The sequence below is a fragment of the Bactrocera neohumeralis genome, chromosome 2 (genome assembly GCF_024586455.1).
Source record: "Bactrocera neohumeralis isolate Rockhampton chromosome 2, APGP_CSIRO_Bneo_wtdbg2-racon-allhic-juicebox.fasta_v2, whole genome shotgun sequence".
Taxonomy (NCBI): Eukaryota; Metazoa; Arthropoda; class Insecta; order Diptera; family Tephritidae; genus Bactrocera; species Bactrocera neohumeralis.
Genome location: NC_065919.1, coordinates 16,979,943 through 16,995,325, shown reverse-complemented (window position 1 = coordinate 16,995,325; position 15,383 = coordinate 16,979,943). Strand labels below are relative to the sequence as shown.

The 15,383-nt window shown below is 36.1% G+C and overlaps 1 protein-coding gene across 1 annotated transcript in view; it reads right to left on the bottom strand.

Moving 5' to 3' along the window:
• LOC126768007 (relaxin receptor 2) overlaps window positions 1-15,383 on the bottom strand; it is a 57,157-nt gene that overhangs the window by 26,654 nt on the left and 15,120 nt on the right. Inside the window, exons 2-7 of the mRNA XM_050485843.1 lie at window positions 13,789-14,091; window positions 13,505-13,608; window positions 13,347-13,426; window positions 12,848-13,132; window positions 10,176-10,247; window positions 7,014-7,085 (exon numbers count right to left, since the gene is read on the bottom strand). Coding sequence (XP_050341800.1) covers window positions 7,014-7,085; window positions 10,176-10,247; window positions 12,848-13,132; window positions 13,347-13,426; window positions 13,505-13,608; window positions 13,789-14,091 — 916 coding nt within the window. The remainder of the gene's footprint in view (window positions 1-7,013; window positions 7,086-10,175; window positions 10,248-12,847; window positions 13,133-13,346; window positions 13,427-13,504; window positions 13,609-13,788; window positions 14,092-15,383) is intronic.

The window sequence follows — 15,383 nt, the reverse complement described above, 5'->3', positions numbered from 1 at the left end:
TTGCATTAAAACAACTCCCTTAAAAGTTATGCGTACTTAAAATTATGCATGAAATGTGCTGTAGTCATATAGTACACCATGTCGTATGAGCAACAAAGAATGCATAAATCACTTGTATGATTGCTCAGTATATTTGATAATTAGTTCAAATGCGAATAACTTTTAGAGCAGCGGTTTTATGAAAAAAATCATTCCGACCTTTGTTTAGTGCAAAATAACAGAAAATCACGATTTAAGTAAAGGAAATGTAAAATAAATTTTGAATGTTTTAGATTGAAAATAAAGTGCTTGTTTATGTTGAATAATTTTTTTAAGACAAAATATGAAACTTTAGGTGCATTTGCTAAAACAAAAATTATATGAGAAATAAGGAACACCCTAATGGACATAGATGTATCTGCCAAAACAATTTTTATTATTGAATTTTAAAGTGTGTGCGTGTATGCGTGTCTAAATGTATGTAAGTACTATATATATTTCCAAATATATTATTATTGAATTTGCTTAAAACCGGTATCCCTGATTTTGTGGCAAATAGTTGTTTTTTCAATTTTTTGCAAAGTTTTTTATTTCGTGGAAATTTTCTCCTTCGATATGCATTTCAATAAATAATTTATCTTGACAAAACCATCAAATATTTACACATTGGGATTTCAGTTGATTTATGGTCACTCAAGCAAGCTAAAAGTAAGTGGATTACTGGCCAATGGCTTTAAATTTCAGTTAAAGCAGCATTTCTAGGAATTGAATTCAATTAAAACGAAGTGCTGAGATTAAAATTGTTTTTTTTTTTTTTTTTATATATTAAACCATTTATAATATATTAATATACTTTTTTATATACTATATGCTTGGCTTTTATAAATTCCTCTTTTTATTATACTTTATTTGTTTGAAAAGCATACACATATGTACATCTCCGGTGCCACGGGTCGTATACGTAATAAAACTTAATATGCGTACTCTTGTGTGCCGCTGTTTCTTAACTGCTTTCTAAGTCTATTATCATGCATGAATCACAGTTTATTATAACATTATGCAAATGGCTTTGAAATTGTTCTTTAGTTGTTTATTGAATATGTGCGATAAATTAGCCTCCTGATTCGAAGACGATAATATTTGGAGCAGTGCGAACGGTTTGTAAATTATTTGAAAGCAATTTTTAGCGGTTTTGTTGTACCATAAATGTGAGGACGAAGTTCTAAGTTACTTACGATTATCAGTTATATATTACATTTCATTAATATTCGCAACATTTTTGATTAACCTACACTACTTATTATTTAAGTACTCCCTTCACAAAAGTTGATCGAATTGGTTGAGAACCGAATAAAAGGACCCTCTACGTATGAAATATGTATATTATTTTTTCAATATTTCTATAGGTTGTATATATCAAAACTAACACACAAAACTTTTAAGTCGTATTTCAAATAGTTTTTAAGTAAAATATTTCTAAAGTGTCGTCGCTTAGTTCAATCAACTCAATCAATTTATCTTTAAGCTCATTTTTCTCAAAACTACATTTTCCAAATTTGCTTAAGGAATTACTTGAAGACAAATTAACCGATCGCTGTTAATTTTTTTGCATACTTTGTGTATATTTCATATAATGACCCAACAGTTCATGGAGCTGATCAAAAATAGAAATTTGACAGACCAAAATTTACCAAAATTTTTGAAAACCCAGAAAGCCGCAATCAATGCATGAAATGGAGGACCTTTCTTACCGCCATTGGAGATCGCGTGTAACTCCAATAATATTTAATTTTTTTTCTTCACAAATTTAACTGTTATTCAAGTGTATAAATATAAATGCTAATTTTTTTATTTTAAACAAACAAGGTGAAATCCTGCAAGAGATTTGCTGTTTGCTGTTCAGGTCACACTTTAATGATAGAAAATCTCTTAAGCTAAATGCAGCAGGCAGATAGTGAACGAAAATAGTTGTATGGACTTCAAGGCCTTAACTAAATAAAATGCTGGATTTCAGGTTTCACTATCGGACTCTGAGTATGACGAAATACTAAAAATACTGTTAAAGCTCTAATGGCGATGCACTGCTGAATTTGCTTCCACCACAAAATACTTAATGATCATATAGGGTCAAGGCTAACAGTGAACTTACAGATGTTGCTCATACGCCTTGGCAGATTCTAAGAGACATACATGTATGTATGGCATATTTCATGCACATTAAAGTGCTTGCCACATTTTCATTTCTTACGGCAGTTTACCGTTACAGATTACTTATATGTGGCATTTATAGGTTAGTACGAGTGTGTTCATAAAATTTAGCTTATTGCATTTGGTTTTATGTGGGCAGTTAAGTTGGGCAATATATTTTTTTAAAGCTCAGCGTATCACTTCACACAATTGTTTTTTGTATTTAATGTAAAACTCTAGTCATATATTATTTTGCCGCCCACAAACTCTCTAAACACGCATACATCAAACTCTATGGACTATTATTCTTATTTAATAGCACTGGAAGTAGCATAAAAACACTGTAAATCAACATTCAGCATTGCCTTGCGATTTCAAGGAGTAACAGAATTTATAAGCACGCACCATGGCGCACTCCTACACACACATGTATGCACATTGGCGGTTTATTTGCTTCATATGCTTTGCGTAACGTGCTCGCTATTGCTCCAGCATGTTGCTGTTTAAGACACAGTAAAAGTTCAGCGAGACAAAAGTTGATGCTCCACTACTAGCATTGATTTCCGTTACGTGCCCCAACCATATTTGTTCTCGACCAGCTGACCATCAGTGCATGAATGCCTGTAATGTGGCATGTAATAGTTTGCTGCATTGCGTTCTAGTTTTTTTCTTCTTGATATGGCTTGCACTTGTCCGGTCAATGTACGTGTGCAAATGTGCAAATAAGCACATAAACTTGTTTGTACGAGGTGTGTTGCATAAATGGAACACGTGTCTAATTTTTTCCATGTGTTGTACCAAATGTTTTACGTCACTGCGTATGAGTAATTTTCATACTGCATTTGAATGTTATGTTTATCTATCCACACCTTGCCGTCTTCTTCAACGTACTTCTATGACTTCTGTTTTTTCTACGACAGACTTAAAAGAAACATGGAAGGATATGAAGCATTAAGGTTCGATTATTACTCCAAGTATGATCATATCAGATTTACATCGCGAGTTTGTATGGAGTACAAAGTTCATTAAACATCCGCTCTTCATCTTCAAACAATCCGAATATATAATTTAGTACCTTGTACAGGATATTTTAAATTTGCCACGAAGTGTGTAACGCGCAGAAGGAAACATGTCGAGTAAGAAATAAATCCATTACTTTTCCAAACGTTGACTTTAGTATGCTGTAACTCGCGTTGTATAAGTACGTTTTACACAATATGGCATTAGAAAGAGAAGATTTTACACTAAAATCTATTTAAAGATATTTTTTAAGCGCTTGACTTAGTATTGTTTGGACCTGCGCCAAAGATGGACCCCTGAAAAGTGAAAATATGCCATATTCTACAATTTTTCTTCCATAAAGGGGAAATCGGTAGCCAGGTGGCTGAAAATGTGACTAGCAGTCAATCATGCGCAATTTTAGTTTCGTAATGCTTGTGCTTGTAATGGAAATCGCCCAGTCTAACCTGGACCCAGTTCCGATTTGCGAATATCTGGTAAACTGCAAAAAACTCGATTCATACACGTATGGTTTCTGATGATGAAAGTCTACTTATGATCGTAACCGAAGGATTTAATGTCTTTCTTTTGTGTTTGGTGGAATTGGCTGGGAACTATCTACGAGCTGCACCTCTACGACCAACCTCTTAACTCGAACCTGTACTGTCAACAATATGTTAGGATCATCTGTGTTAAGCAATCGCCAACTTTGGCCAATAGGAGAAGAATTGTGATCTACCAGGACAATTTCAGACCACACACATCGATAGTGACGTAGCAAATGCTACGGTAGGTTAGTTGGGAAGTTCTTATGATCCAACTTATTGTTTGACCTGGCATCAGATGATTACTACCTTTTCGTCTCTATGGTGAAAGAATTTGATGGTGAAAAAGTCGCCTTAAGAGAAGCTTAAGAATATATACTGTTTCAGTTTTTCTGTCATTATGAAATTACTTTCAAAATACTGACAAGTTGTCGAAAAAATGGTTACATATGTATATCACCTAAATCAATAATGTTGACCATGTTAAATATATCCTTCGATTTAGTGGAAAGTAAATGGATTTCCTTTTACTAGAACTTAGCAGTGAGTTGGTCGATTTAACCATGTTCGTCCGCATAAATATCTGTAACTGTAGTCTATCATCCTTTCTACCCAAAAAAATGATTATTTGTCGCAAAAACAGGGTTGCATTCAAAAATAGTAAACAAAAATCGAAAACTTCACTGGCTTATCAAACTCTCCTCACGCTTGAAATCGAGTAAACGTGTAAATATTTAAGCTAGCTTGCAAGCATTTAAGTGTTCAAGCATTCACCGGAATGTAATATAATAGTTTCGCAAATATTTATAGATTTTGTTAACGAAATTTACACGAGTAAGTGACTTAAAAAAGGAGACGAAAAATAAACATGAATCCTAACTTTATAATGGACATTCGAGTCACAGAGCACTTACAATGGAACCCAATATTAAAATCTAACGAAAAATAATACAAAGGAAACAATAAAAAAACTGGCTATACTAATAATCTTACTAATATCCCCTAAGAATGAATAAAATTCAGTTCAGCTCAAAAAAAAATATGGTTAAATTTAATTTTATCAGGTTTTGCTTTGTATAGTGCACAAACTTATATAGCTATGGTGTGAGTAAGCGACGATTTCTACTAATTTTCTATTATTTATTATATTTTTCTATTATATATTATATAGCTGTGATTTCACCCAAAAGTTTAGCTTGAGCTAATCAATGTTTTAGAATCCTCTCTGGTTCACACTAAGTTCGCGAAAATAATTAAGATCTCAATGTCACCTTTGATCTCTTCAATCTGATTTATAAAATACTTAAAATTTTTATAATGCGTTCTCTCAACCAATAAGTCAAAAAAGCTATTAGTTTCAGCTCGGCTAAGACAATAAAATCATACTTACTATATACAACGAATTTTTACTTATACGGCCATTGAATGCAACAAATCTCTTATCTCTCACTAATATACTCTACACCTACTACTGTGAATACTTCCATTTGCTTGCACTTAATGTTTTTGATGCTTTCTTCATGGCATCTTGCTCTGCTGCAACACTTAAGCAAACATTTACTTAGCACACAACAATTCAAAACAACAAAATGAGAGACAAGTGGAAGACAAGTTTTTACTATCACTTTTTCCTGCCGAGGGTGCATTTAATTTATCGTCTATAAAAGTAAGTGTTGAAATCAGTATGAAAGAGTGACTTTAAGAATGTGCGAATCTAGAATGCAAGCTCTCAACTGATACTAAAGTTTTAACTACTCAAGTAATAATTGAAACCATTTGCTGCTATTTTAGGCACTCTAAAGGGGTGTTAAGTAAAAAAGAATATTATTCAATTTCAGAAAAGTAAGTAAATAATTAATGAATATTTGATTAGCATTCAATTTCTCATAGCTTCAGTTCTACAAATGATAAACAATTACCACTGCATATTTTTCGTCCAAAGCATAAACGTTTATAATGTAGCTTTTTCCATCACACCAAGATTATTCAGGTCTTCTTTTGAGAACTAGATTATCGTTATACTGAGCTGGATTACAACTCATGCTAACTGCATACGGAGCTCTTAAGTCAGCCGGAAAAAGTTTAATAAGTTCGAAAGATTATCCAATTGATTTTCTCTTCTTTAGACTGACCCTTTCGGAAAACACTTTCGATATTTCAATCGGTAAAAAGTTAACCTACCAAGACGAAATATTTCCTGTCATCAAACAAACAGTCGTCGCACTCGCGACTTGGCACTCACGTCACTGTTGACAGTCATAACTTTGAAGTTGTAGATAATTTCGTCTATCTTGGAACCAGCGTAAACACCACCAACAATGTCAGCTTAGAAATCCAACGCAGAATAACTCTTGCCAACAGGTGCTAATTCGGACTGAGTAGGCCGTTGGAAGGACCAAGTGGAGAAGGACCTGGCTTCTCTTGGAATATCCAATTGTCGCCACGTAGAGAAAAGAAGAAACGACTGGCGGGCTGTTGTTAACTCGGCTATAATCGCGTATGCGGTATAAAGGAGCACAAATTCATGTTGGAAATGGCGACCTCACAATCAATGCGCTAAATCTGAAGAATACCGCGGGATAAGCCAAATACTCAACATTGCATATATATGCATAGTTCTATCGAGCGCATTGTGTGAAAGATTAAAGCCCACCGTCAACAAATTGATTGGACCTTATCCGACCAGATATTCAGCATACGTCAAATCTAGGAAAAGACCCGTGAAAAGAGAATCGGCACGCACCACCTCTTCGTCGATTTCAAAGCTGCTTTTGACACCACGAAAAAGAGCTGCCTTTATTCCGCGGACCTCTCCAAACCGTTCGATACCAAATCACTATAGCATTGAGCTGCCATACAAAACGACAGATAAAAAATTAAACAAATACCTTTGTATACCCTGTTTTGCTATAAGAAATGCACTTGTGAAGGATATTACAGCTGCGGTGCAATCGAAGTTGACATTTTTGCTTATTCTATATTATTTCATTCTAATAAGTACGTATAAGTAATTAAATTGCTTTATGCTCACAAATTTAAAAATTATATATTATAAATATAAACAGTAAAAATATGTGAATTTAACAAATAATTAATTGCAGATAACCATAGATTGCAATGAAAGCCTCATACAATCCAAATTAAATCATTTGAAAGACACAAATTTAATGTCACTCATACGCACTATAGCACCAAACAATAATACATTTGGGAATATAATAGAAAAAGCAAACGATTTAATTACTCTGACCATAAATAACATAGTACTTATGAAATTGTGAACTAAAGACGCTACATACTTACACATCTCTGATGTCATTCAAACCCCAAAAAGCTCTCGGATGAATGTGGGTAATACGATTGTCATTGAGATTTCTTCAAAGTGACCCATAAAAAGCCGTAACGCGACATGAAATGATACAAAAGCAATAAAGTTCATATCAAAACAAATTAATCACATTTACTAACAATATTAAATACATAAATAAATATAGTATAAGCAAATGTGAAAATCATTTGCGGCACACACCGCACAATGAAGGGTGACGATTTCGCTGAGCAAAAAAAGAGGCACTAAAGCAAATGCGTGTGTTTGTTTAGACAGCGTCCGCAATATATTTTGTGCTGACGTGTTTGTTGCTTTTATTGTATACTACTGTTGTTGTAATAAAAAATCGAATGACAGCAACAAATCAAGAAAACTGAGGTGTCTGCAACGCATGTAAATTATCGCAACAGCACGGACACTTTGTTGTTGTTGTTAGTGTATTTTGTTTTTTTCTATTTCATTGTTTTATTTTATGCTTGATAATATATTCCGTCCGTTCTGTGACGTGATTGCATGCCAAACTGTCTAGGCTGGCTGCACCGATTTACCATAATGTACTCGATATTGACACTAAATGTCGTGCAAGCGCCCCTCACTCGGTGTGGTGACAGTGAAAAATGATTGGTATTAAATAAAAACAATGTAGACAATTTATTAACTGAATATTTATACACAGACGAAATTTTGCTTGTCTCTGGCGAGAGAATGCTTGTCGGAGGGTGGGTGAGTGTGTGTATGTGAAGAGGTAGATGACTGAGCGGCAGGCAAAGCATGCCACAATATAATGGCTGAGCATTTAAGTTATGCCACTCTTTAGCTTTTGCTCGAGGTAGCAAAATCACATTGTTTACTTTCAAAGAATTCCATGCAAAAGTGCTGGCAAATTAAAACATCAATGCGGGAAATTTCAATGATTCAAAATTAAAACTCTTTACTGGCAGCTTATGTGTTGTTTATATTTAAGCATTTGCTTACGGTAAAAAAATCGAAAAATTAGCGTTAAATAATTAAATTTGCTATGCGCTAAAAATAGTTTTATATACTTTCGTTGTATATTTTTGATGAAAACAAGTGTTGAGCGTATTTTGAAGTCATCGATGAACTACAACGGCAAAGAGGCGGGTTTTTTTATAAATATTTTTTAAGATATATACCAGATGTACCGATATGAAGTGAGCGTTAAGAAACAAACTTGTTGGTGGAGGACATTTGTTGTGAACGAGCCTAAATTTTTTTCTGTTTGGTTGGCATGACATCTAGCAAACATATTCAATAACCTTAGAGTCATTAAACAAACAACATCATGTTTTTTCATTGTGTTGAAAATGTCAAATTTCGTACCGAATAGTGACGATTTGCGGAAAGCATTAATTTTTTGTTTCCATTTGAAGAAAAATGCTGTAGAGTCGCATGGAATGCTTGTCGAGGCATATGGTGATCATGCTCTATCAGAAACAACATGCAGTGATTCAAAGACAATGATTTTGATGTGAGAAATGAAGAATGTGGAAGACCGCCAAAAATTTTTGAAGAGGCCGACCTGCAAGCAATATTGAATGAAGATGATACTTTGTGCCAAAAGAAAATGGTAGCCATTTTAAATGTTGCACAACAAACAATTTTAGACCGTTTGAAAGCTATGACAGAGATTCAAAACTGTGAATGCCACGCATTGAGTGAAAGACAAATGGAAAACCGCAAAAACACTTTTTTGCTTCAAAAACACGAAAGAATAAACAGTTTTGGCAAAATTTATTATTGGCGATGAAAAATGGATTTAGTTTAAGGGTGTATCACGAGCTTCCAAAAACTGATAAAACTCTTAATACTTATCGCTACAGCCAACAAATTATCAATTTGAACCACGTATTGATCGTAAAACGACCAGAATGCGCAAGAAAACACGGCAAAGTAATTTTTAACACGACACTGCATCGGCACACAAAGCCAAATCGGTTCAGGATACAATCAAAGTATTTGGCTGGGAGCTGCTACCTCACCCGACATATTCATAAGACTTGGTCCCTTCCGATTAACATTTGTTTAAATCGATGTAATACGCATTTGCCTCTTGTATAGGTTTGTCTGGAAAGTAATAGGACTGATTTTCTTCGGCGGCGACTGTACTTCGGAGCGTGCGTGCACCGACTGGATTCGGTAGAGGGTGTTCCCAGCTAACGAACGAGCGGCTGGTCAATTGTCTTCGAACACCTGGAGAGTCAGGACAAAAATTCTCGCGCGACGTGTTTCTGAGAGTGGTGCAAGCCGAAAATGAAACGTTCGTTAGAGTAGAGATAGCCGATTAACTTCTGTGTGAAACTCGGTAAATATGCGACAGAGACGTTTGATATGATCAAGCAGGCTTATCCGGATGTTGTGTGGTGAGTTTCGGTGGCACCAGGTATTTTTGAAGGGCCGGGTCGCTGATGAAGACCATGCTGGGAGACCTGCGACTACGACAAACACCGAAAATGCGCTCAGACCGTCGACTAAGTATTCGTTTAATTGCCGAGATGTTAAATTTAGCTGTGGTTCATAACATTGTGACCGAGAACTTGAACATGCGCAAGGTGTGTGCGAAGATGATCCCAAAAGTGCACACTGACGATCAGAAATTGCGGCGAGTGGAAGTGTGCCAAGAAAATTTCAACATAGGTGAAAGTGACCCCCAATGTTTTAATAACGTAATCTACAGCCCAGATCTGGCCTCCCAGACTTTTTTATTTCCTTGCCTGAGAAGGCCGATGAAGAGTAAGCATTTTGAGCCGACAGAGGAGATCCAAGCAGCATGCACCTCGGCTCTCAGGACTATTCCGGAGTTTGAAATCGCTGGCAGGACTACATCGATGCAGAAGGGCCCATCTACGAAGTGGCAATTTTTTTGCCAAGGAACGCGCATACCAAGATATCTTAATTTTTATTCAATTTATAGCTTGTACGGATGGATGGACAGGCAGACAGTCACCCGAACTTCAATTTTCCTCGTCAACCTGATCATTTATATCTATAACCCCATATCCATCTCGCTTAGTTTTAGGTGATACGTACAACTGGTATATGGACAAAACTAGTCTCTCTGTAGCAACATGTTGCAAGAGTATAAAAGCTATGTTCAAGTATTTTGAATATCTACTTACAACAGATTCAAAGTGGCAAGATTAGCAAACATGTCCTCTGAAACGTACTCAATGGCGTTCGAGTTCAAATAGCTGTAACGAAATTAAGTGCGGCAGATTAGATTAAATTATATACTTTGGAAAATATTTCTGCATAAATTTTGTTTTAATTAAAAGTGTGAGATTAAATAAAAATTTAAAATTAAAATATAAAGGCGAAAACGTTGAGATGCGAAAAAGAAGAGCAATCGATTGAAAGGAAACATAATATCACCGCCCGAAATGATTCTGCAAGCGCTATTGAAAGCGTGCGTGAGGTAAACAAATATGATGCAACTACCCAGTTAGCAAATGGAGTAAATTATTTGAAAGTTTCCGCAGAATTGAAGAATAATTTTGAGTTGTGTATATTTATCAATTTAAAATTCTTTCAGATTTTTTTCTACATAAACCTAAGGATAAAATCCTTAAGGGGTTACATGGGTTAACAATTTTCAAAAAATCGAATTTCTGTATAGTCTTATGAAATTCTACAACACCTCTAGAATATTATCCTAAATTTACAAGTTGATCAGCGTAATAGTTTCGGAGATACAGCCTTGACAACTAAAGCGATCGAAGCTGGCTAGGCTAAATGCGCCGTCTTTAAACGCGTTTTTCTCGAAACTGTGTTTTTGAAGTCGGTTGGCAAGATTTCTCGAGAACTACTCAACCGATCTTCATGAAATTTTACACAGGACGAAGGGTTTTTTTTTGGTTACAACTATTTAAAAAAAAATTTTCATTAAAATTTTCATTTTTTGTAAAAATGTCTGCCAAAAATCCAGTTTTCAGTTTTTTTTTCATCCAAATTCTCAGTTAAGGTTTTAACTAAAATACTCTAAAGTGAGGTGTGACCTGTACCCCAACGGGGGCGCATCTTTTTTCCGAGGGGTCACCGGAAATGGCCTCGCAATGGCCGAGTTTAAAATATTTTTTTCAAAAAAATCAGAATTTCTTTGTTAATAGCATATGTTTCTAACAATACAAAATTTTAAAAAAATATCTAATTTTTATATGGAAAAAATTGTTGAAAAAAGGCTGTTTTTTACGCGAGGAAACCCATATAACCCTTTCAGAAGTGTTTATTTGGGTTATTGGTTAAACTGGTACGCAAACACCTGAGTGGACTTCAGCAGGCAAGATCCATGCAGTTTGTTATATGGAAGCTTCTACTAGAAATAATGCTTCAATACTTAACGTTAGTGTTCATATCCGTTAGCACCTTTTTCACCATATATTTAGACCTGGTTTCGGAATAATGTATACACTTTGAACCGTATCTAATTGATTGATGGTTTTCATGTTGAGTTGGATATTTTCTATATTTACAGAGAAAACTTAGGGTAATGTATACTTCTGTACGTCGCTAGAAAGTAGAGATTTTAACAAAAAAAAAAGCTTAACGACTTCAAAAAAAAAAAGAAATTTTTCAATTGAGAAACGATTGAAAATAGAATGAAAAATTAATTAATATTTGGGTTATGAAAATGGAGTTTTGCAGTAAATTGATTCAAGAAAAACCTTGTTTAAGAAAAAAATTGTAAAATATAAATAATACATTTTGAGGTTATGTGAAAACAGTGTTAGATGAGGTGCACTTGGTTGCGAAGTGATAGACTGTTTGGCCGTTCTATACACTCCTGTTCCAAAAGCTGTGTAATTTCGTAAGCTCAGATCACTTTAAGTGCCGCTTGACTGACCCGGAGTATGGCATTACTTGCATTGCAATTGTTGGGGAATAAGTCGGACCATAAGTCGTTGGATAAGTTCTTACTACTCTTGGCTGGCAGTTCTTATCCAGTTAAAGTTCGTTCCAGCATGTACTGAACTAGAGGGAAAGTTCACTATCTTTGGGACAGAGTTTTTAAAACAGATTCAGAGTTTATTTTATTATCACTATTTCTGTCAAGCCTGAATTAACGTGAAATTAAGATTCATACCGATATTTTCTACAAAAGTTCACTGAACGGGGTGGTCTGTTGTCTCCTCTTGAAAATAGAGCCAAAATTGGGAAAATAGCCAATAAAATACCGTTTCTACTCAAAGTTAGTGCTAAGCTTAAAGCTAAGCTAAATTAGTTTTTTGAAGGAAGTGCTTACTTGAACCATAAAAGTGTGTCTCTAAACTTGCATTTGCTGACTTTTATATTTTAATTCCGTGGAAAATTATTAATAATAAATTTTGAGGTTATGTGAAAACAGTGTTAGTACAAATAATGTAAGTCTTTTTTCAGCTAGAACTTTACCAATAACCGGAAGTAGAAAAAAATCGTTGTTTATCCCTAAAAACTCAGTTCACTTCCCAGCCTCAGATCGCCTCTCAATTATTTTTTCTTCAATTCAATTTAATTATATTCTCTCGCTTTTCAACCTTTTTTACTTTCCATGGGATTCAACGTACTATAATTTTTTCACTTCTTTGCTATTTTCAAAGATTTTAGCACTGACTTATTATGTTCACTTTCATTCAAGCTCAATGACGAGTACGTCAATCGTATAATATACAATATAGTTGGCTAACGTTTTCCCAAACATTGACTTTTACGACGCACACAGACACACTATCTCACAAGCCTAAGCAAACCGAACGGATATTAGGCACTGACTTTAAGTCAGTACGCTTAAAGCACACATTAACACCTACATACTCACATTTCATAGAGACGCAGCATGTGCGGAAATTTCTCGTTACGCAGTGTGAGCAAATTATCACTCAGCACCAGCCATTCGAGGCGTGGCATGTCCACAAATTGCGCCAACGGCAACGTACGCAATTGATTCGAAATGAGAAAGAGCCACATCAGAGACTTCATGCCACGAAATATGCCAACTGACAAAGTGCTGATATTATTTTGCCGCACATCCAATTTCTCCAACTGATGTAGGCCATTGAATGTGCCTAGCGGCACATGCGATATGTTGCAATGCTTCAGTACGCTGCCGAGCCGGAAGGTAGGCGTTAAAACAGCAAAAGAAAAGAAATTATGTATAAATGTAAGAAATGTGAGGTTAGAGAAGAAAGGCGCCAAAAAATGTGTTGCTACAAATCGTACAACCAACGGCATAAAGATAGATTGGCGTACAAGCCGGTGAAAGGTCAAAGGCCTCTGTGGCTTGCCGCTAACAGTGTCTACGCACTTCCGTTACTTACAGCTTCTGTAAGTGTTTCAACCCAATAAAGCTATTTTCACGCAGCGTCAAATTACTGCGGCTCATCATCAAACACGTCACCTGCAATGGAAACGGACAAAATTGGTTGCGGTTGGCACTTAAGTATTTAGCTATGCCTGCATGGCGCTCTACAGTTACCTCGGCACTTAAGCGCGGTATGCGCGTCAATTTCGCCTTGCGTCCACAATACAATATCGTACGCTGGCGACAGGTGCAAACACCTTTTGGATATGTTGTTATTTCTGTAATATAAGAATGTATTTACATAGCATAAGTCATAAGTTGCACGGACTTTATAGCATATTAAATGCTTGCGGAATGCCCCCGCAGAGATGTGAAATGCGACACTTGTATGCTTACTTACGAATACTTACCGCAAAACGCAACATCTTCGTTACCATGGCCTGCCGTACGGCGTCCACCATTTTCGGTGTCAATGGTTGCCGGTTCCACCGGTGTCACACCCACTGTCGTCACATTTATCAATTGAGCCGCGGTGCCATTGCGCCCGCTGCTAAATGCCTTACTCTGCTGTTGTTGTCGCCGCCGTTCAATTGCATTGCCGACAATTTTATCGGTCAGCGCCTTACTGCCATAAAGTAGGCCACACTCCACCGGGTGCTCGTCGCTGCCATCCTCGCAATCTGTGCGATTGTCGCAAATTTGACGCTGCGGCACGCACAACGTGTTGCCATCACAGGCGAAGGTGCCTTGCGGACAGGGTCCTGCAAAGAGACGGTGTGATAGTATGAGAGCGCGGAGGCTAACCAAAAAAAATTTACAGTTGAAACGTTAGTAAAACAAACTCGAGTGGCAAAAAAATTAGTGAGCAGTGCGAATAAAATAAGAGCAATTAAAGGAATAAAAAATGTCTGAATGAAATTGTTGCCAGATCCAGCGTTGAACGGCAAATTAAAACGGAAAAAAAATTGGTGTTTATAGCATCACCAAATACTTTTATTGCCGCGCTGGCGATTGTTCAACCGCAGCGCACGTTAGACGTTTGCAAATTAATGTAACCGCTAACTACCCGCAGCAGAACGTTAATTTAAAATAATTGAAATGAACTTTTACAAGCTGTCTGCATTTTTATTTGCACAAAGCGTGCTCCTTACCAGCGAAGTAAAGGAGGAAGGGTGGTGCACTCAATTAATTAATGTCCGAAACAGAAAAAATCGATTTCTTAAAGTCCACTGGTGAATATAATATTGGTGGCTTCGAGAAAAACTACAGTCGCTGTTCCAAACCACGAGAGAGGATTGAATGGTTCCTGAGCCTCCAAATTCTCGTCTTGGAAATAATATATGTCACACTGATCCAGTAAGTTAACCTCTGATAATACGGAATTCAGATGAACTTGTCATTGTCATTTGAAAATTATAAGCACAGCTGCACAATCTGTTGAGAAAGTCTTGTTTTGGACTATACAGAGTTAATTTACCGCATATCACGGGCTTATGTCAAGTGCTTTTCTCGGCTAAAGAGGGCTAAAATCAATTTTTTCGCCTCCTTTCTATCAATTAGTTCCGAATAATACCTTAGATGTACGTGCGTTCCAAAGTAAAGAGGACTTTTTGAATCTAGCGCCCCTGATGGCGCCATCTATATGTCGACTGGTGCGTTAGAATCTGATATCTTTATTGATTATCCAGTAAGAATTTCAGGACATTTCATGGATTGGAAGTGAAGTTATTGCGTTTTAAGTGTCAGTATGTTTGTGTTATCGGTGCGAAAATGAGCTTCGAACAAAGAGCCAACATTAAATTTTGTTTTAAAATTGGTAAAACTTTTACCGAAACTTTTCAATTGATGAAACAAGTTTATGGCGATGATTGCCTATCCCGTAGCAGAGTGCACGATTGGTTTCAACGTTTTCAAAGTGGTCATGAGGACATACGTATAAATGACGATCAACATGTGGGCCAATCGAAATCCGTGATCACCGGAAATTTCATCGAAACTGTGCGTGAATTCATCAAAAATCTGCCGAAATCATCGTTGAAATTCATGGAAATGG